Below are 26109 nucleotides of genomic sequence, written 5' to 3' on the forward strand. Positions count from 1 at the left end.
ACAACATCATGGCGGATGCACTGTCCAGAAAGCCGCAATACCTCGAAGAGGCGGCACCAGCAGCGGCCAAGCACATTTTCGCACCGAAAGCGTGGGCGTGCGCTTCAGCAACCGTGGAGCTGGATGTGGTCCGTCGAGCGCTGCAGGAGGACCCCTTCGCACAAGCCAAGATGGAGGAGGTGCACAGGGGCACGGCGAAGGACGACGAGTTCCAGATACGCGATGGATTGCTCATCCGCAGAGGGGCCCTCTACGTACCGGGAGACGACCTCTGCGCGAAAGTACTGCAGCAGTTGCACGACGCACCCACCGCCGGGCACTTTGGCAAAGAGAAGACGGTAGAATTAGTAGCCAGAGATTTTTGGTGGCCCAAGATGCGGGGGGAAGTCGCGGATTACGTCTCGAGGTGCGACACCTGCCAAAGGGCCAAGTCAGTGCACAAACCGCCGGCGGGATTGCTCGAACCGCTGCAGACACCGAGCGAACCGTGGGAGAGGGTGGCCCTGGACTTTGTCACGGATTTACCCAGCTCGAGGGGCAAGACGGCAGTGCTAGTGGTGGTGGACATGTTCACCAAAATGGCCCACTTCATTCCGTGCGCGAAGGTGGCCACGGCGGAACAGACCGCCAAACTGTTCATAGACCACGTGTTCAGGGTTCATGGTCTGCCAAGGTCTATCCTGTCCGACCGGGGGCGACAGTTCATCTCGAACTTCTGGCAGAAGCTGATGGGTTTCCTGAACGTCAAGATCAACCTAGCGTCGGCAAGACACCCGCAGACCAACGGACAAGCGGAGCGAGTCAACGCCATCATGCAGCAGTACCTGAGATGCTACGCAAATCAGCAGCCGACAACATGGGTGGACTACCTGCCGCTCGCTGAGTTCGCCTACAACAACACGAAGCACGTGTCCACGGGGGTGACACCGTTCTTCGCCAACAACGGGAGGCATCCCAGAACCTTCCCGGGATTAGAGAGACTAGGGGAGGGGGAGCCACAGGCAGCGGAAGCCTTAGCGTCAGAGTTGCAGGAGGTTCACGAACAGCTTCGGAGGCAGTTAGAACTAGCAAAGCACGCATACAAACTGCAGGCTGACAAGCACAGAAGGGTTGGGGAAGACATACAGGTGGGAGACTGGGTTTGGTTAGCAGCCCAGGCAGTGCCGACCAGATCGTTAGCGAAGAAGAAGCTCGGACATAAGCAGCTAGGACCTTACCAAGTCGAGGCACAGGTCAATCCAGTGGCCTTCCGGTTGACACTTCCGGAGGGATCCAGAATGCACCCAGTGTTCCATAGATCAGTACTCACGCCCTACAAAGCACCTCACAGATTTCAGGAGCCGGGCACGGCACCAGACCCGCTCAGGGAGAAGCCCACAAGGCGGGGGTCGCCAAGAGGGGAACCCATCAACGAGGTCACAGAGATTTTAGACTCGAGATGGGGGGAAGAGGGAGTAGAATATTTTCTCGCCAGCGAAGGTACCCCGGCCAGCGCCAACCGTTGGGTGCCGGACTATGCCTTGGACGAGCCTCTTCTCAAGGAAGAGTTTCATGCCTTGTTCCCACACAGGCCCATGCCAGCCGCGTATTTCGACGACTGGCTTTTCACACCCACACTTTCAGCCAGCACGTTCCAGGGGTTCACCTCGGACGAAGAACCGGCACTAGAAACACGTTCCCCGGAGGGATCGCCCTCGGGGTCTGCCTCAGACCGCTCTTATTGGTGGGACGATCGACCAGAGGAGCAGTGGAGCAGGAAGTGGCTGGGGGGTCCTTGGCAGGCAACGGCCCCAGAGGTGACCGGGGGAGAGACGGACATGGACGTGTTGGGGGAGGACCTTGGGTTCGAGCACGGCGGCCAAGAGATGGAAGCAGAGGAAATCGAGGTCGGCGAGAGCACGGAGGACGAGCCGGACTTATCCGGCTGGATGCACGCCAAGGGGGACAAACTGTATCCGCCATTCACCCCCACAACGACGGAGCACCCAGCACCCACACCTGAAGGAGGGGAGGGGGAAGGGGGAGCTTCGAGGGGGGGATGGATGTCAGGGGTTCAGGAGCAGAGGCACAGGAAAGGGAGGAAATGGAGAGCGAGGGGGAGGAGTCCGAAGGAAATGTCAGCTCTGACAGCGGTCCGAGGTCTCTGAGTCTTTCCAGCGAATCGGAAGATTCACAGAAAGGGGCTCCCATGGTCAGGGCAAGGGGGGTGCCTAGGGGGACACCCCAGGAAGAAGGGGCCAGAGGGGACTCAGAGAGCAGCAGTTGGAAATCAGGACCAGCGTCCACACCAGAGTGCAGTAGGGGGGAGGAGTCCCAGGCATCGGGATCAGGCGGCGCACTGCCAGCGGGAGGACATGAGTCAGGATTGGCCACGCCTACATCGGGGAGCGAGGAAACGGTCGAGAGGAAGGTTGAAGGCTGGGCGCGCGCGCCAAGTTCAAATGTACAGGAGGGCGGCACAGTTGACAGCCCGGATAGGGAGCCAGGTCCCAAAGCCCGCCGAAAAGAGCGGGAGGAGTCAGGGGGGTCTACGTCTGCGTCGGAAGAATCCAGGAAGGAAGGGACCCCGGGGGGTAGCAGGACCCAGAGGAGAAAGGAGAGACGGAAGAGGTGGAGTAAGGCTAGAGTCTTAAACTGGTGTACAGGGGGCGGAGATTCAGATGGAGCTTCGCCGGTCTAAACCCTAGACGTAGAGCTGGGGCGCTCCGGCTTGAAAATGGAAACTGTACTTCAGTAAAGACTTTTGTACATTACTACCGGCTAGCGTTGGTCCTCTGTGAGCTGGGACCTGGAGCCAGCTCTGACAGTAGGTTTTTATTTTAAAGTTATGTTTTTATTATGAATGTTTTTGTATTGGATCATATGTGATCTTTGTCTGTTTTGTTGTTTCTTCAGTTTGTAAAACGCCTTGTGCATAGTAATATAGAAAGGCGGCATACAAATTAAAAGTGAAATGAAACGTACAGCGGATATATCAAAAGATTAGAGAATGTAAGTTGGACAGTATTTGATCAGATTGCAAGTAACTGTCCGTTAGGGGTTCCATTATAAGACTTTCATTATATTATATTGCATTTGCTGACAGCCTATACATACTAGCATAATGACACTTTCAGTTTTTAAAACCAAGTTTTCAGAAGTGTGGATTCTGCCGGGAAGAAGCCTACAAACATTCATCACTTGAGCCCTGTGATAATTTTTAGGAAGCAATTATGGTTTCTTTAACTACTATGGTATGCAGGAGTCCTGCCAGATAATTAGTTTGGTTTGAACAAGTTGGCAGAGACTCATGAAGTCGTCGGAGTCACAGGCCCATACTAGACTTTCATGTTTGCTTCATTAAAGACAAGAGTCAGCTGTGTATGAAATCACTTCTGCTATGCAAAGTGTCTTGTTTTGTTTTTATGCTGAAACTCCTGTGCTGACCTCTATCATGTTCAGGTTTCATCTGTAAATATACTTAAAAGCAAAGGTGGGCTGACTTTAGTCTTGGATTGCCGTAAAAGAAAAGATTCTCATGGACTTTGTATGTTTTTCATTTACAAAGCAATAATCCATATTCTAAACATCTTACTATTTAAACCTCATCCATATTAAGTGATCATTCTATGAATTCTTGCTTTAGAAAATAAGAAGTTCCTTGTTATATATTTAGTATTATTCAGCATAACCCTAATCATTAGCAGGCATTAAGCAATTGGCCAGAAATTAGTAGACTTCATGCATTAAAAACCAGGAACGATGTGTAATCGGCCTAAAAAGGTAGAGAATTTAAACGTGTGTTCAAAGCTTAGCTGTATAACATGGTCTTATTATCATTTCTGAACCTTAAAAGAGGGGAGCAACCACACCTGTGCAGATGGGGAGTCCCATTACCATCATGCCACAGTGGAAAAAGCTGTCCCAGGTCCTCACAGATTGTGCTTCTTAAAGTGGTGGGATGCATAACAGATTTTCTGATGTTGAACACAATGAGTGGATAGGACTGTATGGGGGGGGGGGCGGTCCTTCCAATATACGGTCAGAAGCCAGCTATATGCAAGAACCAGCACTTTTGATTTTGCCTGGAGACTGCCTGGAAGCCAGTGCAGATGAAACAAAACTGGGGTGATAATGATCAGCAAAGCAGGCTCTAGAAATTAATCTGGTCACTGCATCATCAAATATAAATGTATTGTGAAAGAGTACATTTGTTAAGAACACAAAACAAGATTCAGGTTTAGAGTGCAAATGCAGGTTGTATATCTTTAGTCTCTTCTGGAAAATAATCATTGTAATGATAATTCTGTTAGGTTGCAAGACTGACTTGCATGTTTGAAGTTATTATTCACAGTGCAGCCCTTTGGACATCACTGCATAAAACTTTCACAAATACAGTTTTATGGTGGTAATATGCATGGGTGATGTGGCTGAAGAAAAGCCTGTCATGTTCATGTATGTTTTTAAAAAGACGTGCTTAGGTGATTTGTCCTGTACAGGCAGCCCACTAGTATGTATGGACCATAGCAGAAGGTTACACTCCCTGAAGTCTGCAAGGTCAGTTGCTATTCAGTATTATGCCTTACATCAAAATGACTGAGTAGCAGGGGCCACCAATCTGAAATGAGTGGGGACCAATTTTAAAATATTTTGTTAACAACAACAACAACAAAAAGGCCAGGCACTTTGTTCACTCGCAGAGGGGCTCTTCTGAGTGTGTGTGAGAGTGTGCTTAAGTATGCTCTATGTATTTGTGTGACAGAAAGAGAGGGAGATATGCATATGGAGCCTGTGTCAGAAAGAGAGAGGGGAGATGTGTGATCTGTTTGTGAGTGTGGTCTGTTGGAGAGTGAGAGATCCACTTGAGCAGAGAGAAGATATGTGTGTGTGGTTATATATATGCAAAGTGCATGAACAGGGCTGACTTGCCCATCAGGAGGACTGAGGCAACCGCCTCAGGTGGCAGAATCCCAAGGGGTGGCACCCCTGTAGGCACTCTGCTCACATCTCCTGCCACTGGAGAAGCAGCTTCAGGTGAGATCTCCTGGATCTCTCATGAGATATTGCCAAAAGCCAGCAGTCGCAGCCATAAGCAATGAAACAGGATGGGCAGTCTCTGTGTATGAATGTCTATGAAAAACAAATGCATGTGTGTTTGTGGTCTGTATGTGTGTGGTGAGCGTTTCTAAGTGAGTGGTGTCAGGTCACCTTGTATCCCCCCCCCCCCCCCGGTACTGTGGAATGTTCCCTGTTATTAGACCGCAACAGCATAGTTGTGTGTGGAATCAATATTGTGTGATCTCCAATCAGCACCAGCAGGGCATACATGACTTCTCACTGCAAGCATGAGATTGTCCACGGATGGGGTGAGGCAGCCGCAATGACTATACTCTGTTTAATTTTGTGTTATGTCACGACCCCAATGGCAGCCATTTTGTGACCAGTGCCTACAGCACTTTCTCAAAACTGGAAATGTGCCTTTTGGTCCAAAAAGGTTGTCCCTGCACAGAGTCAACAATCAGGAAGCACTCTCAGAATCAAGCATAAATCCATACAACCATATTTTCAGTGGAATATGCTTTAGAATTACTTTTCAGTAGGGATCTGTATGGATCTTTGTTTTGTGAATGATTCATATAAAATCTAATTGGAGGCCACAAAGGTTTAGCAGACCTGTTTTTATAGACTTGTTGAACTCATGTCAGCTCATTGCTAGACCTCATTTTCAGTCATTCAGAAAGCCAGGATCTCTATGAGCCTACAGCTTGAGGTTACAAGAGGTGAAAAGGCTATGTACACTCACCCTAAATTGCAGCAGATTCTCAGAGACTGCAATTCCTCAAAGGGGTTATAAAGATGTCAGAAACAGAAATCATGTTATAATTTGGGCTACAAGCTGTTCAGTGCAATCCTCTGCATGTTTACTCAGAGGTAGGTTTCATTGTGCTTGAAGTGACCTACACCTTAGTCAGTTTACACCAGTCAACTAAAGTTTTAGCTGGTTAAAGTGTTCCAATTTTTTATTAGTGAGGATGAAATTTAATAGATGGGCAATAAGGCAAGGACATATTAACTTTTAGACTACTTTCATTACTGTGAGACAGAAAAAAAATGATTAAAGATTACATTTAATGCTGTGAGATACAAGGGTTTTGTGAATAACTTTTTACTTAATTTTTGAAGAAAAAAATTACAATATCAAAACACCATGTTTTAGGGTTCCCACATTTCAAAAAGTAAAAACCAGAACACCCCCAAAATTTTCAGCTGACTTGCCTAAGATCTAGGACAAAGCGCCACCTTTTGGAAATCCCCCCTGAACGTCAATTCCAGGACGCTACATGTTTTTAACACATAAAATAGCATCTTTTTAAAAAGTATACAGAAAAAAATAGAGGCACTAAAAGGTAGCAGTTAAGGGCATACAGTGGTACCTCGGGTTACATACTCTTCAGGTTACATACGCTTCAGGTTACACACTCCACTAACCCAGAAATAGTGCTTCAGGTTAAGAACTTTGCTTCAGGATGAGAGCAGAAATCGTGCTCCGGGGGCGCGGCAGCAGCAGGAGGCCCCATTAGCTAAAGTGGTGCTTCAGGTTATGAACAGTTTCAGGTTAAGAACGGACCTCCGGAACGAATAAAGTACTTAACCCGAGGTACCACTGTATTATACAGTTCCTAAAAATTAAATAATAGACCAGTATATATTGGATTCAAATATGATGTGAAATACAGTTGTGCAGTGTTCTTTCCCTAATGTCAGAGAAAAGCACTTACACTTAGGCCAAGATAATATTAAAATATATCTTTAAAGCATACATTGTTTAAATCACCTGTTTTTTCATCGGTTAACATTTATTTATGTTCACATCTGCAGTCATAGTGTTACTTTACGAAATTCAAAGTGCAATACTATACCCACTTAGCCAGGTATAAGCCCCACTGAACTCAATGAGACTTACTTCTAGGTAGGCATATGCATGGGATTATGTTGTTAGTGTTGAATCTAAGAAAGCAGGTTAGTCTATACTTTGTTATAGTATAGAACAAAGGATGCTACCCTTTTTAGCTGCTTATAACTAAATAGCATGGGGAGAATTGAAACCAGCGAAACAATGATTTAAACAATTTGAAAGTACTTTATTTTAACTGATTTATGAATTATATATGCCATTAAACAGGATTTTGCAATATCTAGATCTCTCATCTCACCAAAAATCACATATATTTTAAGATTGACATTTTAACAACACAGCAACTAACTCTTGAGTTACCAGAGCACTAGGAAGCTGGATATTTAATCTGTTGGATAGACTGTAAGACTAGCCCTTCTTATCATTAATGTAACCATATCCCTGCAATGTTAGTAAGTGTTGAAATTAGAATCTAGGCTAGGTTCCAGGGAAATTTTTACATCACGCTTAACTAATTACCCCTTGCAATTTTATGTAGACGTTCCACTTAAACATCTATGCAGAATTGGATGCTTATAAAACATTTAGTTGTCTGATTTCTGTTCTTAATATAATGTTGTTGCATAGGAAGCATGATTGATTGGTTGGCATAATTTTTGTACATAGAATGGAAATCTTTAGAAGGAATACTCTGTACAAAGCATGAGCAACTTCACTTAATTTTGTTGGTCAAGAGAAACAAACAATGAATCCAAGCAATGAATATTTTCTCGTAAGAAGTGAAAGGTGAACATAGTGTGTGACTGAATATATATTTAACATTCAGAGTTCCCTTCAATTGGTTTTTGTTAGGAGCCTGACCTGGACATTGAGGATATACTTTGTCTGAGAAAGAGACTTGGGACCCATCATGGCCTCAGCCCACAAAGCCCTTCACCACATCACAGATCATACTCTACCACTGATGAAGGGGGACCCGTTGGGATGTTAAAAATTAGTGTATAAGCTCTTGTGTGTCTGCAAGGAGACTTCAAAAATAAAATATATAGTCAGAAGGAGGGGCTACTCAGGTTGAGTAGGCACCTACAGCACCTTGTAGCTCAACTGATGACCAGGAAGGGAAATTTGGTTGCACTGGCCTAAAGCTGCTCAGTCTCTGCTGGACATTTCATGATATTGCAGTTCCCAATAGTCCATCTTGGGCCCTTCTACTTCCATTGCTTGTTTTCCTCCAGTTTAAGCATCAGCCCCCTTCCCCTGCCTTGGTCTTAGACTGCTTGGGCCTTGGTATGAAGAACTGACCTGGTACAATTCTAGAGCTGACCAAAGGCCATCTTAGGGGCTGCTGGCAGTGGCATATCTAGTCTACTGAGCATTTGTTCATTGTTCATTTATCTCACACTTTCCAACACATTCTCCCAGCACTTCCCCAGTCACTTTGTTTTGCTTTTAAAAAGAGTAAGTTTGTTGCATTAGGATGACCGAGTGCTTTAATCCAATTTAGTTTTGCAAACCTAAAGTTCTGCTATGTGATTGAATCACAAATATAACAGTCTGGAGGCCAGCGATGTTCCAGGAATGTGGGGCTCAAATTGGGGTATGTTTGGGATGGCTGAAGATTTGCAGAGCCTTAAACTGCCTCATTCCCCTGGCAGATTCCCCAAAGGAGCCCTCAGCTGTACCACTCCTGGCACAATTAATTCCTTCCTGTTGATCGTGGGGCTGGAAATCAAAATCAAAAAAGAGGTTTAATGAAAGCAAAAGAAGGGCTTGAAAAGTTCACTGCCACCCACTGTCCTAGTAACAGTGAGCCATAGCTCTGCTATGGGGTTCTCTCACACACATAGGGTTGCTCCATTCATTTAGCTTTAAGAAATGGGATTAATAGCCCCTGGCCTCAAAGAAAACAACTTTTCATTCATTTGCAGTATTGGGGGTGGGGGGTGGGGCAGAAACATCAGTATTTATTTAGCCTGCAGCCCTTGGCCTAATTTCATGCAGATGGCAAGGAAAGGAAGGAGCTAAATGGCTGTTAATATTTTGTAAACTCACAGGTTCCTGTCAGACAGTTTGGGAGTATTTTAAATTATTATTTTCACTTCATTCACACACAGATACATCCTTCTTGATTCCTAGGAGTTCCTCTGAGAATGCAGAAGCTGCTAGAGGGACTTACGTCGGTAATGGGCACCCACCCGAATGCAGAAAGGCAAAGAGAGGAACAATTTCTTGAACAATCTAAGACATACTTATTCCCAAGTGGACATCCTACTGATATGTTAGGGAATAATATGTTTTTGTTTAGCTGATTCATACTTGTAAAAATCTATCATGTCCTCTGAAGAAGAATGGAAATCCTCAAACATACAAACAATCAATCTGAACCATTTGAGCTCATCTCTCAAGACCAAACTTCATTTCACATGCACCTTTGGGCAACTTTCCCTCCACATTTTTTCTTAAGGAAAAACAGCAGATGCAGGCTGCAATCATGAGTGGAGCACCAGAGGGGGAGGGGAGCAACTGCAATCATTTCCTCTTCTGCCGTTTCCCCCATACAAATCTGCCAGCCAAGCTGCTTTTTCCTCCGCAGAGCCATATAGTTCCGCTTCTCTGGGGAGGAAAGCAGCTTTAGGTGGGCAGTGAATGGGGACGTGGCCCAGGGGAAAATAGCTAAGCAGTCCCCTGTACTGCTTTAGTCTAGAAAAAGACAGTGGAAGGAATGCAGCCCCAGAAAGACTATTTTTCCTTAATAAAAAAGGGGTGGTATAGTATCTAGTTTGGCCCTTAGTTTTGGTTTTTCCTTGCTGCAAAATATTCCAGTGTGAACTTGCTCAAAACCTGTCTGCAGTAATCCTACCAGTAAGATAAATTGAAAAGGATCACGTGTAGTTGACAAAAGTCATCGTTTATATGATTTTCTGTCAACATAACTCCAAGGGTGCCAGCTATCTCTCTCTCTCTCTCTCTCTCTCTCTCTCTCTCTCTCTCAACATTTAACTTCCACCTGTACCCAAATATACACACACCTTTTATCCTTCTTTTATTGCTTTCATGGGAAATTAAAAGGAAAACTAATTTCCCTTTCCAGATGTCTAATATTATAGCCTGGTACAAAACAGCAAAATCTACACTAGAGCATAATATTTAACACAAAGACACTGAATGAATTCCCTTAAGATTTTGCTATTTTATCTCTTTAAAACAACAATCTACTACAGTGGAGAGAGGTGAAAGAAGAAGTTCCAACAACCGAGCACTAGAATTCTCAGTGTTATAGTTACAAGTAGGTAGCCGTGTTGGTCTGCCATAGTCGAAACAAAATTATTCAAAATTAATTTAATTTTAAAAATTTAAAAAATTCCTTCCAGTAGCAACTTAGAGACCAAGACTAACTTCGTTGGTCTCTAAGGTGCCACTGGAAGGATTTTTTTTTAAAAAAAAATTTATTTTATTTATTTTATTTTGTTTCTCAATGTTATGTTCTCTTTTTCCTTTCCTTTTCTTTTTCGTATAGCTTCAGCAAAAATTGGCAGGACATTGACATGTTTTTCTCTGCAGTCCTGAGGGTTAGGAACATGCTTTTTAAATGACAAATTTTCCAAGTGAACTGTGGCTACCACTTTTTGTGTGTGTGCTACTTACCGTATTTTTCGCCCTATAGGACGCACTTTTCCCACTCCAAAAATGAAGGGGAAATGTGTGTGCGTCCTATGGGGCGAATGCAGGCTGTCGCTGAAGCCTGGAGAGCGAGAGGGGTCGGTGCGCACCAACCCCTCTCGCTCTCCAGGCTTCGCGCAGCTCTCCGCAAGCGGTGGGACCATATACCTGATGTAATGGCTTGTGAAGCATGCATTTTAACTATTAATTTTTACTGTACTGTTTATATTTGTAGTTTTAGATTATACGCCCTTCAGCATAGAATTCTTATTTTGTTAGTGTACAGGGCCATGTACAGTGATGGTGCTATATAAATAAAAGTCAAACGAGTACTAATAATTCATAATCTGCACTTTTATAAAATAATATTTCAAGAACATTTCATCTATACAGTGGGTGAAAGATACTGTTTGTTTCCCCTTTCCTCCAAAACTTTATTTCTGAAGTGGCTACTTTAATTAATCATCAAAATAATTAAACATTTCCCAAGTTATTATTATTATTAGTTATAAACTCCCTCAGTCTTGTGGAAATTAAATTAATTGACCCTCCCTTGCCCTTCTACCAACATTCTTGATGCAGAGACTTTAATTGATCATTCCTGTAGTTACGGTATACTATATTTTGGGACTTGAGATTTTATTTTAAATTGTTAACTAAAAATCTTTTATCTGTTGGCATCCCTGCCAGATGTTTATCCTCCATCAGGTGCTTAATATATGTTTATTGTCAACTATGGTAGCACCCTTTTCATAAAAAATGAACAAGGCTGTGTTCCGTGATGCTGTGTATGCCAGTGCTGCTTCTAAGGAAGTTATCAGCCAAGGCAGCAGGTGGATGCAGTGGTGAACAGAGAGGGCAGAAGAAAATAACATATAATCCCTTGAAATTTTTCCAAGACAGCTGCACAAACACTGCTGACGTACTTGGGGCAGACAGCTAATAACATGAATATTTGTGACTTGCTTTTTGCCAGAATTCTTTTGTATGCAAATTCATTTCCACAGCATACACCAGGGAACGGGAATAAAAAAAAAACCCTATAAATTTAAAGTATTATTTGCAAATGCCTTCATTGCTGCAAAAACTCCTAAAATAAGTAAATCAACAGTTAGACTGATATAACTAAGGGGCTTGACTTTTCTTACTGAATTGTTGCTGTTTATCTTTATCATATTGCCAAAAAAAAAAAATCACTCAAGTGGTTGGTCAGAGTAATAAGATTTTTTTCTTTTAATGTCAGTCTTTCACCTTCATGGCCTTTATAATTATTAATTAAGGCTTATTTATTTATTTATTTATTATTTCTATTTTAAAAATCACTTTGAAATTGTGGGTACAGAAAGGTCTGAACTCCTTTTCCAATCATATTTCATGGTTGGTGATGGTGGGGAATTTGGGCAAAATACCACTGAAGCTTTTCCCAATGCCTTCCAGCTGGTGGCTCTCATTCTCTTCTTTCGCACGGTTCCTGGAATGACGCTATGTGATGTAGCATTGTTCTGATGAGGGATTTGGCGGCAGCAGGGGAGCTTCCCTAGAATCCCTGTTCAGAGTAGCATGGGGCCATCTTGTAGTGTTGCTCCTGGAGGCTTGGGCGACTGGCAGCTGCAGGAAGGTAGTGAATTTAGCTCCAGTCCCCACCTGCCTCTCTCCAAAGTAGTGCAAATGCACACATATTTCAGCTTCTATATTTTGGGAGAAATTGTTTTGCTTTCAAAGGCAGCCACATCAAGTTTGGCACCATAGCAAAGGCTTAAGGCTCCCCTGTCCCCACACCATAAGCTCCTAGTCTGCATCAACCTCCTCTCATCATGTTGGCAATTTGGGAGGAGGGGACCTGCGTTGAGGGCAGAACTGCATAGTTAAGGTCATGTCTAGTTTGGCTCTCCTTCACATCTGGTGGGAATAAAAGATTATCTTAAAAGAGTGAAGAATGGTCAGCATATATGTGGGACTGAAAAGCAGTTCTGCTTATTCAATTCTATATTGGATTAGATTTTTTTTATATTAAAAAATCTGGTAGAAGTGTGCTCTATAAACAGGCTAACTGTGTATAATGAAAGGATGAATGTTAAGGTCAGGTAGTTGAGACAGCAAAAATTACACCTTGACTTTCTGCCTTGACTAAAATCTTACACAAACTCAAAATGGATCAGGTTTCTTTTTTTCTTTTTAATTAAACATTTTGAGAGCAACCTGGCAATACGTTCTGAAACAAGTGAGGTAGTTATTATGCATAATACATGAATGTGTCACCTAGTTATTCTATGAGATTTCCCACGTCCTGAGCATCTTCATCTCAGAATAACTCTGCTGATCTGTTGCATCAGCCTACATTCTGACATAAACAGACCAAAGGAAGCGAAGAGGTTGGGTTGCTTTTACCATCAGTGCATAGTGAGAACTAACCTAAGGTTACCAGGTGTCCCCGTTTCCCAGGGACAGTCCCTGGATTTACAAATCAGTCCCCATACAAAATCCATTGAAGTTGAAAAGTGTCCCTGGATTCATCGGAAAAAATCTGGTAACCTTAAACTAACCTATGAAGGAAAAAGTTGTAATGTGTAGAGTTCAGAGGACAAAAATAGCATCAGTAGTTCTTTAAATAATATATTTATGAGATAACTGTTGAAAAAGTATTGGTGCTAAGAACATATCAAGAAAATGGCTTTAAAACACCTTATGGCATTCTGCCTGTAAAACTATGTAGACCCAGCCCTGACCTAGCTAATCTATAGCACATTGATTATGGAGTTCATTGCTATGAGATGTGATAGCTATAAAATGGGACAATTTTATAGATAGCTATAAAATGGGACAATGACTGGATAGTACCTCTAAATTCAGAAGCAGCCTGCCTGTGAATACCAGTGGCTAGGGAACACAAGCATCTAGTTGGCATTAGGAAACAGGATGGTGGACAAAATAAACCCTGGATGTGATCTAGCAGGGTTCTCCTTTTGTTCATAGCTGAGAGATCATTTGAGAATTCTGTGATACTGCTGTGAGCAACTCGAAGGACACATGGCCCAAATAAGTTCATACTTACCTTTTAAATGCTTTCAGAAATGTGAGTCTTTGTACTGTTGGGTAGTAAAATATCTTGGTTACATGATGCTAATATGTTACTCATGTGTGACAATTTATCATCCTCTCAGAATTGTTTTCCTGCTGCTAAAATCCCCCCCCCCCCCATTTTAGTATTCATTTTCAGAATACTTCAGTGGGTTTGTTTGCATTAAGCAACATTGAAAAAAAGGTAATTGCAAACAACAGAGATTGATCAAGCAGAAAATTTTATAAACACGGATTTCGGAATTGAACATAATAAAAGGCTTAAAATGCCAGTAAAATTATAATATTTATTACTTTGGAAAGCACCAAAATCTCCATTATAAAAACAAATATAAAGTGATTATATGCAATTCATTTTTATACATAAAATATTTAACTAAAAGTTTTGCAATTTTATTAAATGGGGAGGTGCTATGCTTTTATAGATCCATGAATGCGTTGCTGATGTTTTAAAACAATACTAACTAGACATAACTAGTTCTATGATGTGACAAACATGAAGGGCTCTTATATTCTCTGTGCTTTCCAAAATGTCTTCCTTCTCACAAGTTTTGGTGCAGTATCACTGTAGTCCAGTAAGTTTCTGTTGTTTCTTATACTGATTCATTGCAGAGGGACTGATCGTTAAACTCCTCTCAAAATTGTAGCTCTGGGAGAGGAATAGAGATCGCCTAACAACTCTTTGCCCCCTTAACGAGCTGCTGCTCCCAGTATTCTTTGGGGGAAGCCATGTCAGTGTAAAGGGGTATCATAGCGCTTTAAATATATGGTGTGAATGTGGTCTGCATGTGAAAACTGTATACCAGGTCAAGAAGACACAAGGGCCTCTTTAGTATATCATGTTCCAGTTTGAATGCTTAAAATAGGATATGGAGTTGTTTCATAGGTACAATAAACCACGATTTCCAAAACTCCAGTGTTAACAAACATCTAAGGTGGTGCAAAAACCACCACCAAGGTCACTTAGGCAGCTGGTTATATGATTGTCTGCTATTAAGTTTATATACCACCCATCATCCAAAGATCACAGGGCAGTTCACAGCATAAAAATCCAAAATGAGAACACAAAATACATAGGAAAACAAAAACAAACCTCCCTGGAGAAAGCTTTCCACAAATGGGGAGCCACCACAAAAAAGGCTTGCTCTTGTGTTCCCACTCTCAGGACCTTTTGTGGAGGAAACACATGAAGAAGGGCCTCCATTGATGATTGCAGGGTTTGGATAGGTTCATATGGAGAAGGGGGTCCTTGAGGTATTGCAGTCCTGAGCCGTTTAAGGCTTTATAGGCCAAAACCTGCGCTTCAGATTGGGCCCAGAAACCAATTGGCAGCCACTGGCATTGAGCCACAATCAGTGTAATATGCCCAGCACACCCACTGCTACACTTGCTGATGTAAAGGAAAAGTAGAGCTCTGTGCCTTCATATTGCTGACAGTGTACTCCAAAACTCTGGATAACCCAACTCAGCAGTTCCATGAAAATGTTAAGCATTGTATGTGATAAAACTGAACCCCAAGGAAACTCATATTAAGAGCACTCCCCAAGCACCGGCCTCTGGAAATTGCCATCCAAATAGGACCAGAACCACTGCAAAGCTGTGCCACCCATCCTTAACTCGGGCAGCTGCTCCAGAAAGATACCATGGCTGATGGCATTGAAAGCCACAGAGAGATCGAGTAGAATGAACATATTTCCCCTGTGTCTCTCTTGAGAGAGGCATGAGATACAGGGTGATCAAAGCAGTTTCTGGGCCAAAATCGGACCTAAACCTCAATTGCAATGGATCCAGAAAACAGTTTCCTCCAAATGCGCCTAGATCTGGTCTTTGATCTTCCACTTAAGAACCTTGTCCAAGAAGGGGAGATTGACAATTCAGCAGTAGTTATTTTGAAGAGTTCCTGTTCAGGGCCACAGGTGCACTTTGATGCACACAGGAAGAAGTACTTTTACATAGTCTCTGTTGAAATGAAAGGGTGACTTTGGAACTCTGCACAGTGGTACTTCCCTGCCCATAAGAAGCCAGTGGGTTGAAAAGGAGGAGCCTGCAAGTAAGACCAAGGGGCACGGAAGTGTTCATAGCCGTATTTATTATAGATTGAAGTGCTTTTAAAAATTTATAATGATGGTGTCCTAAAAGCATCTGCTTAAGATGTGTGATACTTTTTAAAGTTTGATATCAATTCCATATGTTCTTACAACATGCTGTGTTCGAACTGCACTTGTCTAAATATGTTGATTAAAAGCAAAATCATAGTTTTGGTTATTAGGTTTGACATCATTTGAAAGATAAGGATTATGACTAAGCAGCAGTGCCTGAAGCAAAAGTTTAAATGAATTCTAAACATACATGGTGGTGTATATATATATATATATATATATATATATATATATATATAGTGCATGTTTCAGACTGGGGTATCTTACACATAGCCGCTGAAGATGAACACAATCAAAGGTATTAAATACAGACAATCTCTCTCTTAGTAGTTAATAGTACTTATATTAAAATATCTGTCTGTTCCTATAGGCATGGAACCCGTTGTGCTGGAGAAGTAGCAGCTAGTGCAAACAATTCACACTGTATAGTTGGAATTGCATATAATGCCAGAATTGGAGGTAAGTGTAACTGTTGTCTATGATTAATGTAAAAACCTAAGAGCAGAATCATAAGCATGCTTGCTCAGAAATAAGCCAGACGAGGGAGAGAAAACACTCTAAAGCTAGACACAGTGCAGCCGATCGATGGGATAAGGCTGCTGCCTCAGGCAGTGGAAGCCCTCAGGGCGGCACCCCACCTGCCCCACCAATTTTGGGTGAGATTTAGCGGTGTGTGAGAAAACTCACCTGAAATCAATGCCAATGCTGTCAGTGGAGGTGGTGGAGAGGGCGGTGCAGGCAGCAGTGGCAGGGCAGCACTTCCTGCTTCATCTCAAGTGGTGAAACGGGACATGACGTCCCTAGCTAGGCATGAGATTTGTTCAAGGTGTATTTTGGATGGGGGGAAATACATCCTCAGGGGCCATGAGGCAGGGTCAAGCACCCACCTCAGGCAGCAGAAGTGCGAGAGGTGGCACTGTGCCCGCTCCACTGCTTCTACTGTCAATGAGGGGTGTGTTCCGACATGTGGCGTTGCTGCTCATTTCCCTGCCCCCAGATGGAGAAGCCAAGCAGCAAAGCTTTGAGGAGTGCCCCAGATCCTGCCAAGTTCAGCAGGAGCCAAAGCATTCCTTTGCCCCATGTGGCCACTCCACTCTCCCCCCGGGCAGAGGGTAGGGAGAGAAACCGAGCGGCAAAGTTTTGAGGAGCCCTCCGGCTCCCACCGCGTTCGATGAGAGGTGGGGTGCAGTGGCAGTGGTGGCCATGGTGGGGGCACAGGTGGCCAAACGGGATGGGCTACTCTTGGTCAGGGGCACTGTCTCCAGAAGCACATCTCAAATGCAAAACCTATGATAATGTTGTTATAATATATCATTTGATGCTACCAGATATTGTTGGAAATTATTTCTTTGGCTAGATGGATTGCTGACATGGCCCAGTGAGGCCGTTTCTGCTAGTACGTGGGTTCAATCCACACATACGAAATCACCCTATCTATGGCTTAGCACGAATGAGCATATGTCCAGTTTCCCTGAATGAAGGATGGACCTACTCCGCCTTTGATCTTGCTGCTGCCATACCATCCACTCATGGCTAAGTAATGGTTTGGCTTAGCATTACGTACATGAGAACTGGATTAATGTTTGCCTGTGTTGTTTTTTACAGCCCTAGTCCATTCAAATGTTTTAACAGCTAGATTGTTGGTTTGTTGCTGTTTCTGAAGTTACAGTGGAATTTAAATTATTTGTTATTTGCTAGGCTGAATCTCAGTTAGAGGACAATTCCTGAATTATGGTGAACAAATTTAGATAGTCTGTCCAGATAGTTACCAGAATTTCTGTTACTTAAGTGGGCCTAAAAGTCAATGTTATGGGACATGCCTGGCTGCCATTAAAAATAGTGATCCTGTTTCTCCTATAATTCCCAAGGATACAACATTGTGTTGCAAGTTGTTATCACACCCTAAGCTCCCTCAGTTTCATAAGCAACAGTCAGTGAAGTGAAACAGGAGCATGGAATCGCATCTTCATGAGTTTTTTTATGTTACAGGGGAATAGGATATACAGACTTGTTCTTTTTTGTAGTAGCTGCACATCTTCTGTAATTTATAGTACCAGCCTACCGTTCTTGGCTTAAAGTCAGTAATGTTAAGTGAAATTCTTTATTTCAACATTTTCAGGTGGTTTTTCCCCCCTTTCATTATTCGGCTCAATAATGCCACTTTAATCTTAGTATTTCAGCTAATACTGAAGGAAGAAAATAGCATTGTTGTTATCTAGCTAAGTTCTATATTGAGTAGACCCATTGAAATTAATGGACCTACATTACTCAAATCTATAAATTTCAGTAGGTATGACAAATGTTGAATGCAACCCATTTTATGAATAACAATAATCTGTTAAAACCTGTGAACAAACTTGTGCTTGATGTTGCCAGAACCAGATTTCACTGTCTCAAGCTTAACTGGCTGATAGACAATTAAGATTTTCCTGTCACCAGAAACCCAAAATGTTTTGAAGAATGGTCTGTTATTGGAAAAACAAACAGTATGTTGGAGATTGTCCGTCAGGGTATAACTATTTGAAATATTCAATGAAGAATTTTTTGCACCTTAAAAAATAGCAATTAATAAAATATTATCAGAGGCTACAGTTATTTTATTTACTCTGTTTATATAACAGCCCATAACTGAAGATCTCCAGGAAGCTCACAAAGGAGAGGAAAAAAATGTACAGCACAATAACACTATAACATATTAATTCAAGACACAATTTAAAACTTAATATAAGAGGTTTATGTGTTATTTAAAAGGCCCAAGTGAACAGAAAAATATTCACCTTGTGCTGAAAAGACCAACAGGATTGTGCCAGGCAATCCAGTTAAATAGCGTCAAACTGTAGGCAAACTATAGCAACTACTTCTCCAAAGTGCACATGATTTGCCAGCATCGTTTTCCTGCATCTCCACTTAAAGTTTTTCTAGGCTGAATGCTTGGAAGGAATTTTTCTTGGGTCCTTGGCCTGCCGCTGCCAGGCCAGACAGTGCAGACCAATGGTGTGACTCAGCAGCAGGCAGCTTCCTATATTCATAACTTGCTTGCTCTGATTATTTACATCCTTAAGATAAAAGATTGCGACCTGAATTAATGTTTGTTCTTTTTCATGAAGTAAATTTCACAGTGAGATCAGTATTTGGACAAGTGTGATCTCGCAAAGCATGAGCAGTTTTGTTTCGAATCAATTAGAAAAGGGGGGGGGGGCTTTTTCAATAGAACAGCCAGGCTTGGGTTAAGAACTGAATAAACACTCAAGCTAATTCATAGCAAAGATGGGAACAAAGCTGTTATGTTTTATAATTAAAAGATGCTAATTTGGTTTATAAATAGAAACATTTATAACTTGCAGGTTGTCAAGACATGGTATGCTGTCTGGTTTAAGTTGAATCTCTGCTCTGGCAGGATAATAGAAACTGCATTTTAGAAAATAATATTGAGAGTCCTCAGCTCATATTAGATCCAAATATGATGCCCTCTTTGAATGAAGGCATGTTTTATATAAGCAATGAATTGGATTCATGTATGGTTCTCCAAGCCTCCCCATCTGCTTCTCTATGTAAATAAGTGTGCAGTATCTCCAGTGTCAAATGCCATCCTCCACCTGCCTGCTAAGTTCCTAGGCCAGGGTTTTGCTCTGTGGCCCATCACTGCCCAAAGTCCAGAGGAAAAGGCCTTTTTGGAAGTGACACCTACACAGCCTTTGGACTGTGTTGCTCCAGGAGGCATCCCTAGCTCCTTCCCTGCCTGCTTTTAGGTGTCAGGGCTGTTTAGGCAAGCATATGAGCTAGATAATGGCTGGCTGGTCTGGCACTTTTATTCTTCTGCTGATGCTTTAGCTTACGCCTTTGATCTAGTGATTACTCTTATGTGATTTATTGTATTGTATTTTAAGTATTGTGAGCAGTCTTACATCCCCTTTATAGATAAAAAGGCAAGGGATATATTTAGTAAATAAATAAATGCCTCAAAGATAAAGAAACTGGAATTCTGTGGGTATATATAAATGTGGAGGAGGTGCCCATTTCTGAAGTGTATGCTAAATTGCAGCAATACAGAGAGGTCTGTTCTTGAATTATTGGTTGCTGTTACCTTATCCTTGGTTACTGATTAGTTTTGCTATGGAGTGAAGACATTACACAGAGTGTAATGAAGAGGCTGCGAAGAGCCATGTGTTTGTTAATAAACATGGAATGCCTCTCCTGATGTGAATCTGCAACTGAGACTCTGCTCCACATCCCTTTTTGGAGAGAGGCATAGAAGAAGAAATAGGTGGTTAAATATGTGGTTAGTTGGTTGGAAACCTTTTGTGTAGCAAGTGACTAACAAGTTTAATAAATAGTTGTAGCAATAATAAATAAGGTCAAGAAACCATATGGTAAAAAACCTTCCCATATAGTAAATATATATTTCTAACACTCTTCTAAACTGGCAATCCCAGGGTGGCATACAATAATAACAACACAATGTAATACAATACCAGCAAAACATACCACACCATAGGCCACTTCTTTTCTGAACACACTTCATCAGGTGACATCACTCAAATAAGGGCCTCAGTGGAATTCACCTTATATCTATCTATGCTTCAAGAATGAATCAAGCTAAGAATGAATCAAGCTCAGTTAGGCATAGTTAGGCTTGAACATAGCGGGACTTACTTCTGAGTAAACATGGATAGGGTCTGTGAACAATAGACACAGGTACATGAAAGGAAACAGACAGCAAACAGAACAAACATCCTCACAAGGCTGGTGTCAGGAGTTGTCATTGTGGGGCAGCCCCCTAGCCTTGGGCTGCTTGGAAGGATTGGTGCCACCCTTGCTGCCTTCTTTCCCCTGTGCTGGCCATGCCACCAACAGTGTTGCCTATACTACAGGCAGCAGCTGGTGATATTAACTAGCCTGCCCAAGCAGGCGAGTGAACAGTAATGTCTGTCCATAGATGGAGGGTAAGGAAGCAAGTGGTAGCTGCTGCTCCAGTCCTAGTGAGCGGCAATGACAGCTAAGTGCTGTTCACTTGCTTTCTCCCTTCCTCTGGGTGGCAGCTGCTGCGGTGGCTCCTAGCATCTGCCATCATCACCCACCTGCCTAGGGTGTGGAGGGTGACTGGCCGTAGCAAGCAATGGTGTCGTGGGCACTGCCTGCCCTCTGTCTGGTGGAGGAAAGGGGGAAAACACCAGCAATACCTTGGTGACAGTGAGGCAGGTCATGGGGAGACACTGCAGAGAGACCTCCCCCCCAAAAAAAAGATAATTGTAAATTTTTATTGTTAAAGAATTATTCATATTTTGATATTAATCACATTTGCTTTAGATTGTTGTTGTTAGTTGCTTTGGGCTTCGTTTTGCAAGGAAAAGCAGGGCACCAATATGAAATGAAAGTGAGAGGAGAGAGAAATAGAAAATCTGGACTTGGCCCTATGTACACATACATAAGATGCATGTACATAAGAGGAAACAAAACCTCACACCGTGAGGTGGAACTCAACAGGCCTACTTCTCACTGCCACTACTATCCCTGCTTCTTTCCCCACCAACGGTCTTTGTGCCAAGGCCTGAGTGTGCCCTGCTGAGATTGAGAATATAGCATTTGTGTCACCACCAAGAGAGCTTTTCCAGGTTCTGCCACAGAGAAATAATTCCACACTCTACCTGGTTTAGCTCTCCAAGTGGGATTTGAACGGCAGTGGGGTGAAATGGTGGAGGTAACAGTAGTTACCTAGAGGGAAGTGCTGTAGACACTGCCAGAAGGCATTCTAGTGATCCAGGACTCAGGTAAACAGCAGCTCCCAGCCCCCCCCCCCCCGCCCTTGAACAGTCTCTTTCGCAAGCAGCTCAAAGGAACTTAGGGGCACCGTGTGCTGGCTTCCCCACCCCACTTATCCTTCCTTTCAGATGGGTGATTGGCATGTTCATCGTGAACTGAGGCCAATTAAAAATGTATTATAATTTGTTTCCACACCATTACTTTCTGGAAAAACCCTTTTTTTATTTTTTAAAAAATGTGTTTTGTTTGAAAATGGCCATTTAAAAAACATTAAATAGATTGGATCCTGTGAAAACAAGTAATCCAAAGACTTCATTTGAGCATAAAAATGCTCAAATGCTATTTATCTTTGGTTTATTTTGTTCATTAATAAAATAAAAAAACACATTGTCAAGCAGAACATGAAATACGAACAATAACGAAGCTTTTTGGCCAAAAGTATGTTTGAGTCAGTTAAAAACACCAACCATTTCCCCCCCACCAATGTGCTTCAATATGTCCATTGTCATACAATTTGCCATTTTTCTTTTCAAGGAGTACGGATGCTAGATGGTGATGTTACAGACATGGTAGAAGCAAAATCACTTAGCCTCAATCCCCAGCACATACACATCTACAGTGCTAGCTGGGGTCCTGATGATGATGGGAAGACAGTTGATGGACCTGCTTCTTTAACGCGCCAGGCCTTTGAGAATGGCGTCAGAACGGTATGTTTGTACACACACATCCTCTATTTGTGCATTTGGAAAAGAAGAAAAATAAAGTAATATAGTAAGATAATGGAAAATAGATAATGTGGTACATTTCATGGTACCAGGTTTTGCTGAAACCAGGGGTAGGAGGAATCCATTGGTTCTGTTCCATAATTTTCCTGAACTAATTACTGAAAAATCCAGACATTATGAAGTACAAATGAATTGCACACTGATTACATAGTCAGCATTCCAGAAACTAGAGGCCTCTGAGCATGCCCAGGCAGCTTGGCATCATAGGAAATGAGAGTGACCTTGTTCAAAATAATCCAGTGTTGGGAGAAGTTCCTGCAATTAAAAATATTCAGCAGCTTGCTTGTCAGAGATTGGGTCCTCCATGTTCCTCTGGCAGAATCATTTTGGAGGACAGAAGGTCTGATGTCTCTTGTTCAAGCCACACTGCGGGCCTGAGTGTATCTCAGCAGATTTCCTTTCATTCTGAAAGACGCAGCATGCGCGGTAGCATGCGAGCCAAACAGCAGGCTCTCACTCTGTGGCCTCCTCTGTCCTACCTGCTAAGGACTACAGTCTCCATAGATTTCTAGAGAAACACTTAATTTCTAATCTTAATTTCAGAATCTTCCATAGCTACCTTCACAAATAGTATTCATTAAGGGGTCATCTTACTGTGACTGGCTGCATGGTTGCCCATGTCCTAGCGTTAGGCATGTGTCCTGAACATCCGAACATTGGCATGAACATTTCAAGGGAGGCTTTACATGAGTAGCTGCTTGTATAAAGGCTTCCTCATGACTGGGACTCTGTAATCAAATTCTGATAGTGTTGAAGGCTACACACATAGGCTCCCTTCCCATAGACATCTGTGCCAATATGTGGCTATCCCTGGGGCAGAGAAGCATACTTGATGCCAGGGTCACAGCCCTGCTCCTCAGTAATTCTATGACGACCTTCATGTGCGTAGTACTTGAAAGGGCTTACATGTGGGGCATGAAGGATAGAAGTAAAAACAAATGGATATAAAATCTCAGATAAAACCAGAAGGGCTGGGGGCTCCCTTTCATTGTAGTGTTTCAAAACAATAATGCTCTCTATTCATACATTTGCAAACTCAAATGAATGGAGTAACCAAGATTTGAAGTGATTAACTTGCTGAATTTCAACATCATGTTTATATTTTAAAGCCACAGAGATTGCAAGCTCCCTTTGTTGCAGCAATCTGAAATCATTGTATCTTCTGTTCAAAAGAGCAGAAAGCAAGTTAAGTTAGTTAAGTTTTTAAATTTTGAGAATCCTGTGTTTTTGGGGGGACCAATCCTATGCTTTTTGAAATCTGCATTTCAGGCAAAGATTCAACAGGTACCATTTTCCTTCATGACTCTACAGCAAATGGAATTGTTACTGTGGAAGTTCATTATTTAAGCCAGTGGTGGGGAACTTTATATATACTGTATTTATAAATTTTTAATGGATTTTACAATTTAACATTCAACACATTTATCATATAAAAGAAATGTGGTGGGAACTTTTGGCCCTCAAGATGTTAGAAGACTCCAACTCCAGTCAACCACAGCCAACATTGCCAGTATACAGGGATGTTAGAATATTTAGTCCAACAACATCTGGAGGTTCCCAGTTCCACATAACTCACCCAGCCAAACATAATCTATAATGCTAAAGTACGTATCCCAACACATATTTATTGAGGCCTTTGCTATTCCTGTTGAAACCAACGGGCTAATGCACAACTAACTCTGCATGGTCTTGGAATGCAAGTCTCTTAAAGATCTTTTCAATTCATTTTCTGGCCAAGTAAGCACTTCTCTTTTTGTTCCATCTACCTTAAACTGACTAATTCAACTCCCTTTTCACTGTATCTTTGGAAAAACATGCCATATGAATTGGGCTTCATGTTCCTTTAAATTCTGCCAGTTGGATTATAGTACTTGGATTTTAAAAGGAGCCAGGAGCAGTGTTTTCTAAAAATATTATTTTTTTATAATTTATTTGTATATTAAAAAATTAAACTCATACAGTAAAGGTAAAGGGTCCCCTAACCATTAGGTCCAGTTGTGACCGACTCTGGGGTTGCGCCGCTCATCTCGCTTTATTGGCCGAGGGAGCCGGCGTACAGCTTCCGGGTCATGTGGCCAGCATGACTAAGCCACTTTCAGTGAACCAGAGCAGCACACGGAACCCATTTACCTTCCTGCCGGAGTGGTACCTATTTATCTACTTGCACTTTGATGTGCTTTTGAACTGCTAGGTTGGCAGGAGCAGGGACCGAATCACCCTGTCGCGGGGATTCGAACCACCAACCTTCTGATCAGCAAGTCCTAGGCTCTGTGGTTTAACCCACAGCGCCACCCGCATCAAAAAAACTTGTACAGTATTGACACACTACATGAATACTCAGAAGGAAGCCAAACTGAGTTCAATAGCTCCCAGGTAAATGTGTATAAGTGGGTTTGGGGTTTAGACTGCAATTCTGGGCACATTTACCCCTTACGCAGGACTGCACTATAAATTCAAATTTTAAACTTATCTCCATTTCCATACTCATCAATTGATCAACTGCTTTTCCCCCTCTTAATCTTATTTAAAACAAAGATAAAACAACTACATACAAACAGAGAATCATCTCTGAATACTTCATAGAGCTTTGTCAAAGTGTGTATGCTAAAATCATCACAAATCTTAACAAACACCAAATGATACATAATAACCTCCATCACTTGAACTATTGTCCACAACTATAAAGATATGTGTTGTATTTATTTCACAGATGTATATTCCACCTGCCTTCCATTATGAAATTCATTGTGTCGTCCATTAGGTCCTTAGGGAGTCTCCCTTTCAGGCACTGACTCAGATACAGACCTTCTCAGCTTCAGTCCTTTTACTGCTCTTTCCATCCTGAACTTTAGAAATCTTTCCAGAAATGATGCAATTTGGATGAAGCATTAATGCATGGATATATTAATGCGTCCATTGTTTTATTATTCATTCATTGTTACTTCATTACTCATTCTTTATGTATAGCAGGTCTGAGAAGGAACCACCACATTTCCTTCCAGGTCTTGCCCTTGCGCTGGGGCCATACCTGGTGCTGCCACCCCCACCATTCATGACTAGAAATTTCTCACCACCACTGTTAGGAGGCAGGAGAGCCCTTCTAATCCCAGTGTCCTCAATGGGTGTCCAGCAAGACCTTCCCTGGTGCTCTTGAGAGGAGCTGAGCCCACTGAAACAAAAATTGTGTGCCTTTTTCTGCTGTATAATTCTGGATCTGTGATTTTTACAGGTCAGTCCATGGAGACTGATGTATTCTTTGATTTGATGGTGTTTTGGGAAAGATCCCAAGGGAAATTGTAGAATTCCCCCCCCCCCTTTTTTTTTTTTTTTTTTTTTTGCTTTTATGTTCTTCCTTTTCCATGTCCCGTGGCTACCAATTTGTGCCTAATAGCCACAATGTTGTTTTCGTGAGAGTACTCTCTAGTGTGGAGCGCCATCACTTCTTCTGTTGTTGCTGCACATGGCAGCCAGTTTGTGCTGGCGCCCACAATGCTTTTATCAAGATATAAGTACTGCTCTAAACATTTACACCTATTTTTTTAAAATCTCCATTGGACATGGTCAGTTATGTACTAACTGACCTATTGCCAGCCGCAGAGCTAAGTCAATGTTTTCTGCAACAGAAGCCTTGCAACAGAATTCTCCTGTTTGTATCATCTGTATGTTTAAACAGGACCCAATAAATTATGATGACAGCTCAAGTCAGTAGATTTTCTGTGCCCAAGAGACATGGTTCTTGTCTTTCAAAAGAGCTCTATTTCCTTTTATTTAC

General features: G+C 42.4%; 1 protein-coding gene across 6 annotated transcripts in view; it reads left to right on the forward strand.

Annotated features, from left to right (window-relative positions):
- Positions 1-26109, forward strand: part of PCSK5 (proprotein convertase subtilisin/kexin type 5) — a 154834-nt gene that overhangs the window by 66737 nt on the left and 61988 nt on the right. For all 6 annotated transcript variants that reach the window (XM_083403368.1, XM_083403373.1, XM_083403369.1 and 3 more), the window contains exons 6-7: positions 16163-16251; positions 22087-22259. In XM_083403368.1, the coding sequence (XP_083259494.1) occupies positions 16163-16251; positions 22087-22259 (262 nt within the window). The remainder of the gene's footprint in view (positions 1-16162; positions 16252-22086; positions 22260-26109) is intronic.

The sequence above is a fragment of the Podarcis tiliguerta genome (assembly GCF_965153285.1).
Source record: "Podarcis tiliguerta genome assembly, chromosome: 11".
NCBI lineage: Eukaryota > Metazoa > Chordata > Lepidosauria > Squamata > Lacertidae > Podarcis > Podarcis tiliguerta.